General features: G+C 45.0%; 1 protein-coding gene across 1 annotated transcript in view; it reads right to left on the bottom strand.

The window, feature by feature from the left end:
* LOC145357476 (integrin alpha-E-like) overlaps positions 1 to 20,808 on the bottom strand; it is a 453,795-nt gene that overhangs the window by 329,486 nt on the left and 103,501 nt on the right. The window contains exons 7-8 of the mRNA XM_080210848.1: positions 11,507 to 11,622; positions 4,762 to 4,916 (exon numbers count right to left, since the gene is read on the bottom strand). Coding sequence (XP_080066974.1) covers positions 4,762 to 4,916; positions 11,507 to 11,622 — 271 coding nt within the window. The remainder of the gene's footprint in view (positions 1 to 4,761; positions 4,917 to 11,506; positions 11,623 to 20,808) is intronic.

Consider the following 20,808-nt stretch of genomic DNA (forward strand, 5'->3'; position numbering starts at 1 on the left):
ACTTTAAATCTGTACCCACTCATTCTTGATGCTTTAATGAATGGGAACAGTTTCTCCCTTTCTGCTCTGTCCACCCCCCACAGGATGTTGAACATCTCTATCAAATTACCTTTTAGCCTTCTTCTCTCCAAGGAGACCAATCCCAGGCTCTTCAATCTATTCTCATAACTAAAGTTTCTCATCCTTCAAACCATTCTTGTAAACCTCTTCTGCAATCTCTAGAATGCATTTAAATTCTTCTTGGAGTGTTACGCACAATTGTACACAATGTTCCAGCTAAAGTCTTGTATAAATTCAGCACAACCTCCTTCCTCTTGTAAACTATGTCCTGATTAATAAAGCCCAGAATATTGTATGCTTTATTAACTGCTCTCTCCATTGACTTCTCTGTTACCTCCTCAAAAAGCTCTAGCAGTTACAGTCCTGCCTTCTTTAATGATCCATGCACACAATCACTCAAGTCCCTCTACTCCTGCACCTCTTTAAGAATTTGATCTCTTATTTTATATTCTTTCTCCATATCCTTCCTGCTAAAATGAATCACCTCATACTTCTCCACACTGAACTTCATCTGCCACCTATCTGCCACTCCGCCACGTTGTCTATGTCTTTTGGAAGTTCTACATTGTTTTCCTCACAGGACAATACTTTGAAAGTTTTTATGATCCACACGCTTTGAAACTTTCCCATGCACACCGGGATCTCAATCACTAATACATATCAGGTGAAGAAGTGTCCCAATACCGTCCCCTGGCGACAGCACCACAAATCCTCTTCCAGCCCGAAAAAAACAATGATCTGCTCCCTCTAATTCAGTCAATTTTCTATCCATATTGCTACTGTCCCATCCAGTCCTGCGGGTCAGATTTTTGTTTGTGGAGTGGGGGAAGGCAGGCTGTAAATGAGTCACGATGAAAAAGTGCACAGAATATGCTGGATATGGAATTGGGATGGGTGCAAGGGGTTGTGGCATAGCATAACAAAGAACATTCTCCCAGCCCTCACCCTTCCCTGGCCCTAATCCAATTGGAATTCTGTCGCCACCGGGATTTCTGACATTTTTTTAAAGCCGATCACTTTCAGTGTCCAGATAATGCATTATTAAAAACCTAATAACAATAATAGTAGATTGTAAATCTACGAAAGTTGTTCTTTGGAATTATGTTGAAATTATTAAATTATTCGCTCAGTTTTGTTTGAATCACTCACGCCAAATCTCAGCTTCAAAAGCCGGTCTGCAGTTGACACCACATGCAGGATTTTCTGGCCGCGCTTGCCCCCAGGGCCAGAAACACCCACCCGAGGTCAATGGACCTTTGCATGGTCCGCCCTACCCACTACGATTCCCATGGTACACGGGGTGGGAAAATTCCATCCCATGATTTTTACTGTGATGTCCTGATATGCTGAGACCTTTGAACCCTCCTTGACTGTCCAGCTGCTTCTCCTCTCCTTTGAACCTCTCAAGGACAAAGCTGCACCTTTTCTTATGTTTGGAGAAATGTAATTCTCAGTTTACTAGCATCCTTGATTAAGACCATAAGAAATAGGAACAGGAGTAGGTCATTTGGCCCCTCGAGCCTGCTCCACCATTAAATAGGATCATGGCTCAGCAACATTCCTCATGTTCACTTTCCTACCCTTTCCCCATAACCCTTGATTCCCTTCCTGATCAAAAAATCTATCTCAGCCTTAAATATATACAAGGACTCCACCCCACAAGGAATTCCAAAGATTCACAACCCTTGGAGAGAAGAAATTCCTCCTCATCTGAGTCTTAAATTGATGCCCCTTTATTTTGAGACCCTGCCCTCTGGTCCGAGACTCTCCCATGAGGAGAAATATCCTCTCAGCTTTTACCCCATCGAGCTCCTTAATATGTTTCAATGAGATCAACTCCCAATCTTTTAATTGCACAGAGTAGAGTCCCAACCTCTTTAACCTTTCCTCATCAGACAATCCCTCCAGACCAGGGATCACCCTAGGGAGCCTTCTCTGAACTTTATCCAATGAAATAATATCTTTCCTTAAATAAAGAAAACAAAATTGTTCATAGTAATGCAGATGTGGTCTCATCAGTATCTTGTCTAGTTGCAGCAAGACTACCTACTCTGATATCCAGTCCCCTTTTGAAATAAGAGCCAATGTTCCATTAGCCTTTCTGGTTCAGTGCTGTACTTGTGTGCAAGCTTTCTGTGTTCAATGCACAAGTACCCCAAGTCTCCTTTGTGTTGCAGCTTTCTGTAGTTTTTCTCCATTTAGATAATACTTTCTTATTTCTCCATTTAAATAATACTTGCGTATTTTGTTCTCCCTCCTATAATTAAAAAAGCCCACCAACGCCTCTACTTTCTCAGAAGGCTAAGGAAATTTGGCATGTCCGCTACGACTCTCACTAACTTTTACAGATGCACCATAGAAAGCATTCTTTCTGGTTGTATCACAGCTTGGTATGGCTCCTGCTCTGCTCAAGATCACAAGGAACTACAAAAGGATATGCATCATGCAAACCAGCCTCACACCTATTGACCCTGTCTACACTTCCCACTGCCTCAGCAAAGCAGCCAGTATAATTAAGGACCCCACACACCCCAGACATTCTCTTTTCCATCTCCTTCCTTCGGGAAGAAGATATAAAAGTCTGAGATCACATACCAACCGACTCAAGAACAGCTTCTTCCCTGCTGCCTTCAGATTTTTGAATGGATCTACCTCGCATTAAGTTGATCTTTCTCTGCACCCTAGCTATGTTTGTAACACTACATTTTGCACTCTCTCTTTTCCTTCTCTATGAACGGTATGCTTTGACAGTATAGCATGCAAGAAACAATACTTTTCACTGTATGTTAATTCATGTGACAATAGTAAAACAAATCAAATCAAAATGAACAGCTTCACATTTTTCCATTCACATTTAATTGGCATCACTCATTTCCAGATCTTGTCAAAAAACAAAACTTCTACTATACTTGAAAAGTGAAATTGGCAAGGCTATGGTGGAAAAAGCAAAATACTGCAGAGTTTGGAATGTGAAACCAAAAGAGAAAACACTGGAAAATCTCAGCAGGTCTGGCAGCATCTGTAAGGAGAGAAAAGGGCTGACGTTTTTGAGTCCAGATGACAAAGGGTCATCTGGATTCGAAACGTCAACTCTTTCCTTTCCTCACAGATGCTGCCAGACCAGCATAGATTTTCCAAGGCTACGGGGAATATTGGAGATTTGAATTATAGATAGAAATATAGAAGATAGGAAAAGGAAGAGGCCATTTAGCCGTTCGAGCCTGCTCCGCTATTCATTACGACCATGGCTGATCATCCAACTCAATAGCCTAATCTTGCTTTCCCCTCTTAACCTTTGCTCTCATTTGCCCCAAGTGCAATATCCAGCCACCTCTTGAAAATATTCAAGGTTTAGGCATCAATTACTTCCTGTGGTAATGAATTCCACAGGCTCACCACTCTTTGGGTGAAAAAGTGTTTCTTCACCTTCATCCTAAATGGTCTACTCTGAATCATGATGTGGAGATGCCAGTGGTGGCATCATGACTATCCTGAATCCTCAGACTGTGACCCCTAGTTCTGCACTCCCCCACCATCGGGAACATCCTCCCTGTATCTACCTTGTCTAATCCTGTTAGAATGTTATAAGTCTCTCTGAGATCTCCCCTCATTCATCTGAACTCCAGCGAAAACAATCCTAACCTAGTCAATCTCTCCTCATATATCAGCCCTGCCATCTCCAGAATCAGCCTGTTAGATCTTCGCTGCATCCCTCGAGAGCAAGATCATTCTTCCTCAGAAAAGACCAAAACTGCACACAATACTCTAGGCGTGGACTCACCTGTATAACTGCAACAGCACATCCCTGCTCCTGTACTCAAAACCTCTCGCAATGAAGGCCAATATACCATTTGCCTTCTTTACCGCCTGCTGCATCTGCATGCTTACCTTCAGTGACTGGTGCACAAGGACACCCAGGTCCCACTGCACACCCCACTCTCCCAATTTACAGCCATTCAGGTAGTAATCTGCCTTCTTGTTTTTGCTTCCAAAGTGAATAACCTCACATTTATTCAAATTATACTGCATCTGCCATTGATTTGCCCACTCACCTAACATGTCCAGATCATTCTGAAGGATCTCTGCATCCTCATCACAATTCACCCTCCCAACCAACTTGGCATCATCTTCAACTTTGACATGTTACATTTTGTTCCCTCATCCAAATCATTGATATATATTCTGAATAGCTGGGGTCCCAGCACCGTTCCCTGTGGCACCCCACTAGTTACTGCCTGCCAATTTGAAAAGCACCCATTAATTCCTACTCCTTGTTTCCCCTCTGCCAACCACTTTTCTATCCATCTCAATACACTTCCTCCAATCCCATGCACTTTAATGTTGCACGATAATCTTTTATGCGGAACTTTGTCAAACGATTTCTGAAAATCCAAATATATCACATCGACTGGCTTCCCCTTTGTCAACTCTACTAGTTACGTCTTCAAAGAATTCCAACAGATTAACTATTAACTGGAGTTCTCAGTGCCAACCACCTTCTATGCTGTATGATTCAATAATTCTAACTTACAATTCTATAGCATTTTACATTCACAAAAAGATGTTTAGCACATTGTAAAAGTTACAGGATAAAGATGAACATGAGTAGGAAGGAGAAGGGTAACAGAAAGGTTACCGAACCATTAATCAATGGAGAGAGATAATGCATAAAGAGAAAATACTCGAGCCATTAATACTCACAGAACATGTTGCATCGCTGAAGCCGTCTTTGTGACTTTACCCAACTGAGGCATATTTCTTATAATTGAGAAAATTCCAGAACTTATTTCCTGACTGGCCTTTAGATCAAATATTGTCTTAATTTCTTCACCATACTGCACCAGTGCAAATTCACACTAAAATAGAAAATAAACGTTGATTTCTGTCACCAAGTTGGTACCTAATATTTTAAAAATTATTAATCACCATCCAGTTTAAGGTAATAAGATCAGTTATACAAAAGCAGAACAACTGAGGATGTGATAAATGTGAAATAAAACTGACTGAGTGGGCAAATACTTGGCAAATGCAACATAATGTAGATAAATGTGAGGTTATCCACTTTGGTGGCAAAAGGAGGAAGGCAGATTATTATCTGAATGGTGGCAGTTTAGGAAAAGGGGAAGTGCAACATGACCTAAGTATCATGGTGGAATAGTTGCTGAAGTTTGGCAATGCAGGTACAGCAGACAGTGAAGTAAGCTAATGGCATGCTGTCCTTCATAGCAAGGTTTGAGTATAGGAGTAAGGATCTCTTGCTGCAGTTATACTAGGGCCTTGCCGAGGCCAGACCTTGAGTACTGAGTATAGTTTTGGTCTCCCTGTCTAAGGAAGGATATTCTTGCTATCGAGAGAGTCCAGTGATTCAGCAGACTGATTTTCGGAAAGGCAGGTCTGACATATGAAGACAGATTGGATCAACTGGGCTTGTATTCACTGGAATTTAGAAGAATGAGAGGGGATCTCAGAGAAACATATAAAATCCTGATGGGACTGGACAGACTAGATGCGGGAAGAATGTTCCTGATCTTGGGGAAGTCCAAAACTAGGGGGTCACAGTCTAAGAAAATGTGGTAAACTTAAAAGAACTTCTTCACTCAGAGAGTTTGAACTTGTGGAATGCGCTACCACAGAAAGCTGTTGGGGCCAGATCATTAGATATGTTCAAGAAGGGGCTGGATGTGGCCCTTATGCCTAAAGGGATCAAGGGGTGTGGAGAGAAAGCGGGAGTGGGATACTGAAAGTACATGATCAACCATGATCATATTGAATGGCAGAGCAGGCTCAAAGGGCCGTATGGCCAACCCCGGCTGCTGTTTGCTATGTTTCCAAACGTAAAACACCAAAACTTATTGACAGGCCAAGCAGCATGTGTGGAGAGGAAAGAGAAGTAACCACCAAAGTTTTCCTGGCTCTGGGATGGTGGACTGGGAGGTGGCAGGCAGGAAGAGGCATGATGTAAATAAAATATCAGAGAACAGGATCAGAACAATTCCCCAACACAGTCTGGCCACTCGGGCCTTGGAGCTGGGCAGCAAGTTTAAATAATTAAGGCTTTATTAGGGTGATTTTCCCAGGCCTTTGGGGAGGCAATGGCCCAGCAGTATTATCACAAGACTATTAATCCAGAAACTCAGCTAATGTTCCGGGGACCCAGATTCAAATCCTAAAGCAGTGGGTGGTGGCATTTGAATTCAATTTTAAAAATCTGGATCTAGGAATCTACTGATGACCATGAAACCATTGTTGATTGTCGTAAAAACTCATCTGGTTCATTTATATCCTTTAGGGAAGAAATCTGCTGCCCTTATGTGGTCTGGCCTACATGTGACTCCAAAGCCACAACAGTAATGTAGTGACTCTCAACTGCCCTCCAAGGGCAACTAGGGATGGGCAATAAATGCTGATGTGGAGATGCCGGTGTTGGACTGAGGTAAAACATAAAGAAATCCCACAACACCAGTTTAAAATCCAAACAGGTTTATTTGTAGCAAAAGCCGCAAGCTTTTGGGACAGCCTGTCCCTTCATCAGGTGACTGGGGGTTCTGGTCATAAAAATGACACAAAGACACAAACTCAATTTCAATGCATAATGACTGAAATGTGAGTTTTTACAGCTAATCAATTCTTAAAGGTACAGACAATGTGAGAGGAAAGAGCTTTAGAACATAGAACATAACAGCGCAGAACAGACCCTTCGGCCCACGATGTTGCGCCGACCAGTTAAAAAGCAATGACCATCTAATCTAAACCAATCCCTTTCCATCCATAAACCTATCCACGGATCTCTTAAACGCCCCCAAACTAGGCGCATCCACAACTGCAGTAGGCAGGGCATTCCAATCCCTCACCACCCTCTGGGTAAAGAACCTACCCCTGACATCAGTCCTATAACTACCACCCCTTAATTTAAAGCCATGCCCCCTCGTGCTAGCTTTCTCCATCCGAGGAAAAAGGCTATCACTGTCCACTCTATCTAAACCTCTAATCATCTTATATGTTTCAATAAGATCCCCTCTTAGCCGCCTTCTTTCCAGCGAAAACAACCCCAAATCCCTCAGTCTCTCCTCATAGGACCTCCCCTCCATACCAGGCAACATCCTGGTAAACCTCCTCTGCACCCTCTCCAAAGCCTCCACATCCTTCCTATAATGTGGGGACCAGAACTGCACACAATACTCCAAGTGCAGCCGCACCAGAGTTGTGTACAGTTGCAACATGACCCTGCGACTCCTAAATTCAATCCCCCTACCAATAAACGCCAAGACACTGTATGCCTTCTTAACAACCTTATCTACTTGATTCCCAACTTTCAGGGATCTATGTACACATACACCTAGATCCCTCTGTTCATCCACACTATTCAGAGTCCTCCCATTAGCCCTATACTCGACACATCTGTTATTCCTGCCAAAGTGAATTACCTCACACTTCTCCGTATTAAACTCCATCCGCCACCTCTCGGCCCAGCTCTGCAACCTGTCCAAGTCTCCCTGTAAACTATGACACCCTTCCTCACTATCTACCACACCTCCGACTTTGGTGTCATCAGCAAATTTACTAATCCACCCAACTATACCCTCATCCAGATCATTAACAAAAATTACAAACAGCAGTGGCCCCAAAACAGATCCCTGAGGCACACCACTCGTAACTGAACTCCATGACGAATACTTACCATCAACCACCACCCTCTGTCTCCTATCTGCTAGCCAATTCCTGATCCAATTACCTAGATTACCCCCAATCCCATACATCTGCATTTTCTGCAGAAGCCTTCCATGGTGAACCTTATCAAACGCCTTACTAAAATCCATATATACCACGTCAACTGCCTTACCCCCATCCACCTCTTTGGTCACTTTCTCAAAAAACTCAATAAGGTTAGTAAGGCACGACCTACCTGCTACAAAACCATGCTGACTATGTCTAATCAATTCATTACTCTCCAAATAACTATAAATCCTATCCCTAATAATTTTTTCTAAAACCTTGCCCACAACAGAAGTAAGACTCACCGGTCTATAATTCCCAAGGAAGTCTCTGTTCCCCTTCTTAAACAATGGGACTACATTCGCTATCCTCCAATCTTCTGGCACTATACCTGAGACCAACGACGACCTGAAGATCAGAGCCAGAGGCTCTGCAATCGCCTCTCTTGCCTCCCAGAGAATCCTAGGATAAATCCCGTCCGGCCCAGGGGACTTATCTATTTTCAAACCCTCAAGAATATCCAGAACATCCCCCCTATCAACTGCAACACTGTCTAGTTTACACCCCTGTAACCCAGTGTTCTCCTCAGCTACATTTATGTCCCCCTGCGTGAACACCGAAGAGAAATATTGGTTCAATGCCTCTCCAATCTCTTCCGGTTCCACACACAACTTCCCTCTGCTGTCTGTAACTGGCCCTAATCTTGCCCTAACCAACCTTCTGTTCTTAACATACCTATAGAATGCCTTAGGATTCTCCTTAATCCTATCAGCCAAAGTCTTCTCATGTCCTCTTTTAGCCCTTCTTAACTCACTCTTCAACTCCCTCCTAGAGAATCTAAAGCTTTCTAGTGCACTACCTGAGCCCTCAAGTCTCATCCGAACATAAGCCTCCTTTTTCATTTTAACCAGCGAATCAACTTTTTTAGCTCGACCAATTCCTCCTTGCCTGACACGGACATACCTATCAAGGACTCGCAGTAGCTGCTCCTTGAAAAAACTCCACATTTCGGACGTTCCCAGTCCCTGTAGTCTCCTAGTCCAACCTATGCTTCCTAATTCTCTCCTAATAGCCTCATAATTACCCTTCCCCCAGCTAAAACTACTGACCCGAGGTTCATGCCTATCCCTTTCCATCACTAAGGTGAACGTAACCGAATTGTGGTCACCGTCACCAAAATGCACACCAACTTCCAAGTCTAGCACCTGGTCTGGCTCATTTCCCAGCACCAAATCCAATATAGCCTCACCTCTAGTTGGCCTATCTACATACTGAGTCAAAAAACCTTCCTGCACGCTTTGTACAAAAACTGACCCCTCCAACGAGCTAGAGCTATAGCAATTCCAATCAATATTAGTAAAGTTAAAGTCCCCCATAACAATTACCCTATTACTTTCACTCCTAACCAGGATTGTCTCCACAATCCTTTCCTCAACCTCACCAGAACTTTTAGAAGGTCTATAAAAGACTCCCAACAGGGTGACCTCTCCTCTCCTATTTCTAATCTCTGCCCATACTACCTCAACAGACAAGTCCTCATCAAACTTCCTCTCTGACACTGTGATACAATCCTTGACTAATAATGCTACCCCTCCCCCCCTTCTACCTCCTTCTCTGCTCCGACTGAAGCATTTGAGCATAGGAAAGGTAGTGAGATTTTGCAAGTCCAGGCAAGTTGTGGGGGTTAATCACACTATAGTGTCAGATCACACTATCTGTAACCCCCAATCTGTAGTCTGGATTTGCAAAATCTCACTACCTTTCCTGTCTGGAAACAATACACATCTCTTTAACCTGTGCTTAAAGCTCTTTCCTCTCACACTGTCTGCACCTTTAAGAATTGATTAGCTGTAAAGACTCACATTCCAATCATTATGCATGTAAATTGAGTTTGTGTCTTTGTGTCATTTTTAGGATCAGAACTCCCAGCCACCTGACAAAGGGACAGGCTGTCCTGAAAGCTTGTGGCTTTTGCTACAAATAAACCTGTTTGGACTTTAAACTGGTGTTGTGGGATTTCAATAAATGCTGGCCAACAAACAATGCCCATGTCCCATGAATGGATAAAAAAATTGTCAGTGGAAAGCAGCCCTCACACTGAATGGGGAGGCTGGAGGCCCTGATCTGAAATAATTAAAATGAGAAAAGATACCCACACAGAAATGGAATCCCACTACATCCCTGCCCCATGGACAGGCCTCCCCATCTGACCTCCTCATTGGAGATCCCCCTACAGATACACCCTTCCCCAATCTCTCAGGGAACCCCATCCCACCCTAACCTTCCCAATACAGCCGTCCCAATCTGTCACTGCCCCTTGGCAGTGCCCAGGTTATGCCAGGGAACAGTGCCAGGATACTGTCCAGGCATGACGCTTGCCTCCTGCAGCTAAACTAACCTGTGCACTCCTGCTAGGGAACTCTGATTGTTCCAGACCTGTTGTAAACACTGCTGACATGATGTCACGCCAGGTGTTACGGGGATAATCTAACATGAGGGATAACATATTGGAGAGCTCCTTATTCACTTAGAGTCATAGAGGTTTACAGCATGGAAACAGACTCTTCGGCCCAACTTGTCCACACTGTCCTTTTTTTATAAAACTCCTAAGCTAATCCAAATTACCCGTATTTGGCCCATATCCTCCTATGTCCATCATACCCACATAACTATGTAAATGCTTTTTAAAAAACAAAATTGTACCCACCTCTACTAATACCTCTGGCAGCTTGTTCCAGACACTCACCACCCTCTGTGTGAAAAAATTGCCCCTCTGGACACTTTTGTATCTCTCCCCTCTCATCTTAAACATATGCCCTCTAGTTTTAGACTCCCCTACCACTGGGAAAAGATGTTGACCATCAGCTGATCTATTCCTCTCATTATTTTATAGACCTCTATAACATCGCCCCTCAGCCTTCTACGCTCCAGAGTAAAAAGTCCCAGTCTATCCAGCCTCTCCTTACAACTCAATCCATCAAGTCCCGGTAGCATCCTAGTAAATCTTATCACTTTTTACTGTGTGGCCAAATTCAGCTCCAACTTCATTTTCAAGTTTACTCATGACACCACTATAATGGGTCAGATCTCAATGACGAGATGAAGTATAGGAAAGAGATAGAGAATCTGGTGAAGTGGTGCAGTGACAATAATCTCTCCCTCAATGTGATAAATCATCATCAAAATTGTCACTTCTGACCTCATGATGAGGTAATGAGGTTGATGATGCAGCTGAAGGTGGTTTGGCCTAGGACACTACCCTGAGAAAGTCTCGAGGTTGAGAATGGGGTCTGAGATAATTGGCCCCAACAATCATTACCATCTTCTTTCAAGCAAGGGAGTCTCCAACTAACAGAGAGTTCACCCCCCTCAATTCCCATTGACTTCAAATTTGCTGGGGTTCATATTTGGTCAAGTTTGTAATGAGGTCTGGAGCTGAGTGGTCCCGACAGAAGTCAAATTGAGCATTGGTGAGCAAATTGTTGGTGAATAGATGCCACTAAATTGCACTGTTGATGACACCTTCCATCATTTTGCTGATGATTGAGAGTACACTCATGGCAGTAAGTGGCTGAAATGGATTTGTTCAGCTTTTTGTGTGGTATTGTTTTATTTAGTATCTGGTACCTATTTTGATTCCTTTATAGTAAGTATTGTACATTCCTGTTTTGAATTGCATTTGTCGTCTAGCTTCTAAAATATTCCAATTGTTCTGAAAACTTTCATCATTTACCTCAAGACATCTTTTCCAAATGTTTTTCGCTATGTTTATGATAAATTCCTTTGCCTTTAGGAAATCATCTGAGGAGATGCTTCCTGAGCCATCCAGCACGATTGCAATTTCTGTGCCTGTAGAAACACAAACATTAAATCAGTAATATTGAAATTAACAATGGATTGCTCCACTCAGTGCTGAGAAACATCATACCCCAATTTCAGACATTCAGCTGTGGAAACAGGGATTGATGATGTTTAATTAAATAAAACCTGTAAGTGCTGCAATATTTATCTGCTCTGGTAGCATCAGTGGAAAGCAAAACAAATGCTGGGATTTTGCCAAGGATGTGGAGACGCTGGCTTTGCATCTTCATATTGTTGCATAAGACAATACACATCTCTTTAACCTGTGCTTAACGCTCTCTCCACTCACTGTCTGTGCGTTTAAGACTTGATTACCTATTAAGATTCACATTCCAACCATTACTTTGTAGAACATAGAACACAGAAAAACTACAGCACAATACAGGCCCTTCGGCCCACAAAGTTGTGCCGAACATGTCCTGACCTTAGAGATTACTAGGCTTACATATAACCCTCTATCTTGCTAAGTTCCATCTACTTATCTAAAGCTGTCTGAAAAAACCCTATCGAATCCGCCTCCACCACCGTTGCTGGCAGCCCATTCCACGCACCCAACACTCTCTTGAGTGAAAAACTTACCCCTGACATCTCCTCTGTACTGACTCCCCAGCACCTTAAACAAAGAACAAAGAACAAAGAACAAAGAACAACACAGCACGGGAAACAGGCCCTTCGGCCCAACGAGCCCGCGCCGCCGTCCTACTATCTCAGTGACCTATTCATGATTTTAGTCTACGTCTAACGTGCGAGGATCAGGGAGGTCCAATTTAGGGACAATTTTAGTACCCAATCAATCAGCCTAAAAGCACATCTTTGGGGGATGTGGGAGGAAACCGGAGCACCCGGAGGAAACCCACGCAACCACGGGGAGAACGTGCAAACTCCCACAGACACAGGCCCAAATCCATGTGTCCGCACAGCAACAGAGATAGTCTCTGAGCTGTCATGTTGCCCTCGAGATGGTCCAGTTTAAGCACACTAACGACATGAAGCAATAGGCAACTCCCGAAGCAACATCCAAGAGCAGCCCACTACAACCTGCCGCCTGCATGCCCCTTGCTGGACTTAAATGCCTGTGGAGACAAAAAAATTCATTATTAAACAGGCAAAGACTAACATTCCTGAGGCAAAATGTATTCCCAAGCCTACAATGTTCAGTAAGGCCTACTATATCCCCCTATATGTAGCCCGCTCATATGGCTGTCTAAGTGACTCTTAAACAACCCTAGCGTGCCTGCTTCCACCACCTTACTTGGCAGTGCATTCCACACCCCCACTACCCTTTGCGTGAAAAACTGCCCTCTAATATTTGTCTCATACCTAGCCCCCCTCACCCTAAGCCCGTGACCCCTCGTTCTATCCATTTCTTGTAGCGGAAAAAGCTTACCACCATTTACTCTATCTATCCCCTTCATAATCTTATAAACCTCTATTAGATCCCCCCTCAGCCGACGTCTCTCAAGGGAAAACAGCCCAAGTTCATCCAATCTTTCCTCGTAAGACAGCCCTTCCATACCAGGCAACATCCTGGTAAATCTCCTCTGCACTCTCTCCAGGATCTCTACATCCTTCCGGTAGTACGGCGACCAGAACTGGACACAGTACTCCAAGTGAGGCCTAACCAATGTTCTATACAACTGCAACATCAAACTCCTACTCTTATATTCTATACCTCTTCCTATGAAGGCTAACATACCATACGCTTTCCTCATCACATTCTGCACCTGTACCGACACCTTCAGGGACTTATGCACTTGCACCCCCAGGTCTCTCTGCGTATCTATACTCCGGATAGTTCTACCTTTTATCGTATAACTCCCCTCCACATTATTCCGGCCAAAGTGCATCACCTCGCATTTCTCCGGATTAAATTCCATTTGCCATCTATCTGCCCAATCTACCAGCCTGTCTATGTCCTGTTGCATTGCCAGGCACTGCTCCTCAGTACCCGCCAATCCAACCATCTTGGTGTCATCAGCAAATTTGCTGATCACACCACCTACCCCCTCTTCCAAGTCATTAATATATACCACAAATAGAAGAGGTCCAAGTACCGAGCCCTGCGGCACACCACTGGTGACAGGCCTCCAATTGGAAAAGGAGCCTTCCACTACTACTCGCTGTCTCCTCCTCCCAAGCCAGTTCTCCACCCATCTACATACCTGGCCTTGTATCCCATGAGCCTTCACCTTTTCTATCAGCCTACCTGTGTCCTCTTCTGGCAACCATTTCAGCCCTGGGAAAAAGCCTCTGACTGTCCACTCAATCAGTACATCTCAGCATCTTATACACCTCTATCAGGTCACCCCTCATTCTTCATCTCTCCAGGGAGAAAAGGCCAAGCTTCCTCAACCTATCCTCATAAGGCATGTTCCCCAATCCAGGCAACACCCTTGTAAATCTTCTCTGCACCCTTTCTATGGCTTCCACATCCCTCCTGTAATGAGGCGACCAGAACTGAGCACTGTACTCCAAGTGGGGTCTGACCAGGTTCCTATATAGCTGCAATATTATCTCTCGACTCCTAAACTCAATTCCTTGATTGATGAAGGCCAGTACATCATACACCTGCTGAACCACAGCTTCAACCTGCACAGCTGAATTGTAAATTGAGTTTCTGTCTTTATTTACCGTGTTTGTGAACAGAACTACCACAAAGGTGCAGCGCTCCGAAAGCTAGTGGATTTTGCTATCAAATAAACCTGTTGGAATTTAACCAGGTGTTGTGCTTATTTTGTCGAAGGACAGGAAGTGCTGGTTGGATCCACACATAATCCCACATTTTAACAGCGGCAGCTGAAAAGAGTCTAGCATCAAGGCTGCTGGCAAATTGAGAATGGAAGCCCACTTCCTGACACTGTAGTCCCAATCAGTTCAGGTGATCCTGCAGGAAGAAGAGCTTCTTTATGTTGAGGCATTCTCTGAGACAAGGCATTTTCTTCAGTTTACATACCAAGGCCAGTCAGCCAGGCCCAATTCCCAATTCTGCTAGAAGGTAGAATGTTATTGGCCAAGGTAAATAATGTGTATTAATGTCATTAGATCATCCAGTGAGGATGACAGGTTGAGCGGGAGAAACGAACCTTCGAAAAGGTATATTTGCTTTACACATGTACTGAAATGTCAGAGAGAAGTTGGATTTTTCCAGCTGTCTCCCAACAGATGTTGGTCAATAAACATCCTTAAGTGAATACGTTGAGAAGATGATGGCACCAGCAGAGCTGGCAATGCTATTGATTACAATAGAGCAACAGAAACAACCTCAATGTGTGTCTGCAGGTTGACAGGGCCAACACCCTGCACAGAAAGAGGTAGCCATGCCCATTGATCGACTGGCTGAAGGGTCACAAATGGAGTTGGCTCGGAGGAGACACTACTGACCACGGGCCGACCGGAGGACAGCACCATACCTCTAGATGCCAGAGATCCAGAGCTGGAGACGACTGCACCTGTCTGGAGGATGGTGCAACACCAGTGTCAGGTGATGCAGGAATTGGTGTCACATATATTGGAAGGTCACTCATTGCCTGTAGTCCTGAAAGTTACAACCGTCCTGAACATTTATGTCAGCGGCTCGTTTCAGGGCTGCACAACTGACCTGAGCGGCACCCCACAGTCAGCCGCACGTAAGTGCATACTTGAGGTAACAATGCACTATTACTGAGGGTTCACCAGTGGATCAACTTTGACCCGGGACCAGGTGAGCCAGGACGCCAGGGCCAGAGTACAGGAATGAGATAGAGAATCTAGTGAACTGGTGTGGCAACAATAATCTCTCCCTCAATGTCAACAAAACGAAGGAGATTGTCATTGACTTCAGGAAGCATAAAGGAGAACATGCCCCTGTCTACGTCAATGGGGATGAAGTAGAAAGGGTCGAGAGCTTCACGTTTTTAGGTGTCCAGATCAACAACAACCTGTCTTGGTCCCCCCATGCTATAGTTAAGATAGCCCACCAACGTCTCTACTTTCTCAGACGACTAAGGAAATTTTCGATGTCAGCTACAATTCTCACCAACTTTTACGCGTGCACCATAGAGAGCATTCTTTCTGGTTGTATCACAGCTTGGTGTGGCACCTACTCTGCCCGAGACTGCAAGGAACTACAAAAGATAACATAAGAACATAAGAAATGGGAGCAGGAGTAGGCCATCTAGCCCTTCGAGCCTGCCCCACCATTCAATAGGATCATGGTGGATCTGAAGTGGATCAGTTCCACTTTCCCGCTTTCTCCCCATAATCCTTAATTCCCTTGTCTATCAGAAACCTATCTACCTGTGACTTAAACATATTCAGTGAGGTAGCCTCCACCACTTCAACGGGCAGAGAATTCCAGAGATTCACCACCCTTTGAGTGAAGAAGTTCCTCCTCAACTCTGATCTAAACTGCCCCCCCCCCCCTTATCTTGAGGCTGTGCCCTCTAGTCCTGCTATCCTTTCTAAGTCAGAAGAATCTCTCTACCTCTCCCCTATCTTTCCCTTTCATTATCTCATACGTCTCTATAAGACCCGCCCTCAGCCTTCTAAACTCCAATGAGTACAGACCCAGTCTACTCAGTCTCTCTTCATAGGCTAACCCCCTCAGCTCCAGTATCAGCCTAGTGAACCTTCTCTGCACTCCCTCCAAGGCCAATATATCCTTCCGCAAATACGGGGACCAAAACTGCACACAGTACTCCAGCTGTGGCCTCACCAGTACCCTGTACAGTTGCAGCAAGACCTCCCTACTTTTATATTCTATCCCCCTCGCTATAAAGGCCAACATTCCATTCACCTCCTTGACCACCTGCTGCACTGGCAGACTGGGTTTTTGTGACTCGTGCACAAGGACCCCCAGGTTCCTCTGCACCATAGCATGCTGTAGCTTTTCGCCTTTTAAATAGTAATCCCTCCTACTATTATTTCTGCCAAAGTGGATAACCTCACACTTGCTAACATTTTACTCCATCTGCCAGGTCCTCGCCCACTCGCTCAGCCTATCCAGATCTCTCTGCAGACTTTCCACACCCTCTACGCAATTTGCTTTTCCACTCATCTTCGTGTCATCAGCAAATTTCATCACCCTACACTCAGCCCCCTCCTCCAGGTCATCTATATAAATGGTAAACAGTTGAGGCCCCAGCACCGATCCCTGCAGCACTCCACTAGTCACCAACTGCCAACCAGAATAGCATCCATTGATACCAACTCTCTGCTTCCTATTAGACAGACAATCCTCTATCCATGCTAACACCTTACCCCCAACTCCGCGCACCCTAACCTTCTGCAGCAACCTTTTGTGAGGCACCTTATCAAACGCCTTTTGGAAATCTAAAAACACCACATCCACCAGTTCCCCTCTGTCTACTGCAATAGTCACATCCTCATAGAAATCCAATAAATTCGTCAAACACGACTTCCCCTTAACGAATCCGTGCTGCGTCTGCTCATCATGAATGTAAGGCCACGCTTGGAATACTGTGTACAGTTCAGGTCACCCTATTATAGAAAGTATCGAGCTTGGTATGGCTCCTGCTCTGCTCAAGACTGCAAGAAACTACAAAAGGTCGTGAACAAAGTCCCGATTTATCACGTAAACCAGCCTCCCATCCACTGACTCTGTCTACACTTCCTGCTACCTTGGCAAAGCAGCCAGCATAATTAAGGACCCCATGCACCCCAGACGTTCTCTCTTCCACCTTCTTCTGTCAGGAAAAAGATACAAAAGCGTGAGGTCATCTGCCAACCGACTCAAGAACAGCTTCTTCCCTGCTGCTGTCAGACTTTTGAATGGACTTACCTTGCATTAAGTTGATCTTTCTTCACACCCTAGCTATGACTGTAAGACTGCACTCTGCACTCTGTCATTTTGTTCTCTATGAATGGTACACTTTGTATAGCATGCAAGAAACAATACTTTTCATTGTATGTTAATACATGGGACAATAATAAATCAAATCAAACCGTGAGCTTTGCCCACATGACTAGCTTGCCCCAAGTGCATGGTTTCATAGACTGCATCCATATGGCCCTGTGTTCCCCACAGTGGCATGGGGAGGTGATTATCCCTGGACTGTTAATCTGGAAACTCAGCTAATGTTCTGGGGACCCAAGTTCAAATACTGCCATGGCGAATGGTGGAATTTGAATTCAATAAAAAAATCTGGAATTAAGAATCTACTGATGACCATGAAACCATTGTCGATTGTCAGAAAAACCCATCTGGTTTACTACTGTCCTTGAGGGAAGGAAATACCTGGTCTGACCTACTTGTGACTCTAAAGCACAGCAATGTTGTTGACTCTGAAGTGACCTCTGAAATAGCTTCACAAGCCACTCAGCTGAAGGGTAACTCAGGATGGGCAATAACTGCTGGCCAGCCAGCCACGCCCATGTCCTACGAATATATGTTAAATAAAAGAACCACAAGGAATACAACTCCTTCGATGTGCAGATCGTATGCCACCTTTACATGCACATCATTCACCCGGAGCATCCACAAAGGCTACATTCTTGGACATTTATGGATCCGAGCCATTTTCGAGGGAGATCAACTCCTGGAGGGTTGGCTCCTCAGCAACAAATGGCACTCAATCAGGAGATGGCTAATGAACACAATGCGGAAACCACCACAGGAAGTGTCTCGTGCAATGGCCAGGACCCAAATATGGCACAGGGCTAGAAACACCCTGATTGTTTTGGGGAAAATCGGCCAGATACGTCCTGCATAAGGTGTGATACCATCTCATTTGTGTCCTCTAGCAGGAGGTCCTCATGTTGATCGCTCCTTTCATAGGCAGCGCACAAAAACAATATGACCGGACAATGCAGGAGAATGATGATGACTTGCAGTGAGGGCAGACCAACCCTCCACTTATCTTCTGCGAATATGTGACTCCTGCCTGACACACCAGGGTGCGCGCTGCGACTGAACAGGGTGATCAGAGGGGGGAGGTGGGGGGAGAAGAATCATTGAGCTGCCAAGCTCTCATAGCAAATGCAGGATGTGTGGGGGTTGGTAGAGCGTGCCACAGTGCAATGAGAGCAGGGAGATACCTAATGGATGATCAACATGACATTTATTACATTTAATGGTGCTAACACTGGTAATTAATCGCTTCTTAAATCTAAATTCACCCGTGCCAATTATGCAACTACCTTTTCTTTGCCTTCCTCACCCTTCTGCTACATCCTGGTGTATCCCAGGATCCCTAGCTGAGAAGAAGGTGACCTGTTGACTTCCATGCCCCATTGCCTAAGAGGACTTTGGCAAAGGTCCCCTGCAGGGCCTGGGCACCACGGCTGTTACAGTGCAACCCTCCTTAGTGTGCGGGGTTGGAGTAGTGTCTGTCATAAGGACATAAGAAATAGGAGCAGGAGTAAACCATCTAGCCCTTCGAGCCTGCCCCGCCTTTCAATAAGATCATGGCTGATCTGAAGTGGATCAGTACCACTTTCCCGCCTGCTCCCCATAACCCTTAATTCCCTTATCTATCAGAAATTTATTTACCTGTGACTTAAACATATTTACAGCGGGAGCATCCACCACTTCAATGGGCAGTGAATTCCACAGACTCACCACCCTTTGAGTGAAGAAGTTCCTCCTCAACTCTGTTCTGAACTGCCCCCCCTCCTTATTTTGAGGCTGTGCCCTCTAGTCCTGGTTTCCTTTCTAAGTGGAAAGAATCTCTCTACCTCTATCCTATCTAGCCCCTTCATTACCTTGCAAGTCTCTATAAGATCCCCCCTCAGCCTTCTAAACTCCAACGAATGCAGGCGCAATCTACTCAATCACTCCTCATAAGCTAAGCCCTCATCTCCAGTATAGGCCTGGTGAACCTTCTCTGTACTCCCTCCAAGGCCAATATATCCTTCAGCAAGTGCAGCGACCAAAACTGCGCACAGTACTCCAGCTGTGGCCTCACCAGTGCCCTGTACAGTTGCAGCAAGGCCTCCCTGCTTTTATATTCCATCCCCCTCGCTATAAAGGCCAGCATCCCATTCGCCTTCTTGATCACCTGCTGTACCTGCAGACTGGGTTTTTGCGATTTGTGCACAAGGACCTCCAGGCCCCTCTGCACAGTAGCATGCTGCAACTTTTCACCACTTAAATTATATTCCCTCCTACTATTATTTCTTCCAAAGTGGATAACCTCACATTTGCTACCGTTATACTCCATCTGCCAGGTCCTCGCCCACTCACTCAGCCTATCCAGATCTCTCTGCAGATTTTCCGTGTCCTCCATGCAATTCACTTTCCCACTTATCTTCGTGTCATCAGCAAATTTTGTTACCCTACACTCAGCCCCCTCCTCCAGGTCATCTATGTAAATAGTAAACAGCTGAGGCCCCAGCACCGATCCCTGCGGCACTCCACTAGTCACTAACTGCCAACCAGAAAAGTACCCATTTATTCCAACTCTCCGCTTCCTGTTAGATAGCCAATCCTCAATCCACGCTAACACTTTACCCCCAACTCCTTGTACCCTAACCTTCTGCAGCCATCTTTTGTGAGGCACCCTATCGAACACCTTCTGGAAATCTAAAAACACCACATCCATCATAAGAACATAAGAACATAAGAAATAGGAGCAGGAGTAGGCCATCTAGCCCTTCGAGCCTGCCCCGCCATTCAATAAGATCATGGCTGATCTGTCGTGGCTCAGTTCCACATTCCCGCCCTCTCCCCATAACCCTTAATCCCCTCGCTTATCAAAAACTCATCAACCCGCGTCTTAAAAATATTTAGCGAGGTAGCCTCCACCACTTCAACGGGCAGAGAATTCCAGAGATTCACCACCCTTTGAGTGAAGAAGTTCCTCCTCAACTCCGTTCTAAACCGTCCCCCCTTTATCTTGAGGCTGTGCCCCCTAGTCCTACTATCCTTTCTGAGCGGGAAGAGTCTCTCCACCTCTATCCTATCCATCCCATTCATCATCTTATACGTCTCAATGAGATCTCCCCTCATTCTTCTAAACTCTAACGAGTACAAGCCTAATTTATTCAGCCTCTCCTGATAGCTCAACCCCCTCAACTCCGGCATCAGCCTAGTAAACCTCCTCTGCACTCCCTCCAAGGCCAAAATATCCTTGCGTAAGTACGGCGCCCAAAACTGCACACAGTACTCCAGCTGTGGCCTCACCAATGCCCTATACAGCCGCAGCAAGACCTCCCTACTTTTATATTCAATCCCCC

Source organism: Carcharhinus amblyrhynchos, chromosome 23, assembly GCF_965287045.1.
Source record: "Carcharhinus amblyrhynchos chromosome 23, sCarAmb.v2.hapA, whole genome shotgun sequence".
Taxonomy (NCBI): domain Eukaryota; kingdom Metazoa; phylum Chordata; class Chondrichthyes; order Carcharhiniformes; family Carcharhinidae; genus Carcharhinus; species Carcharhinus amblyrhynchos.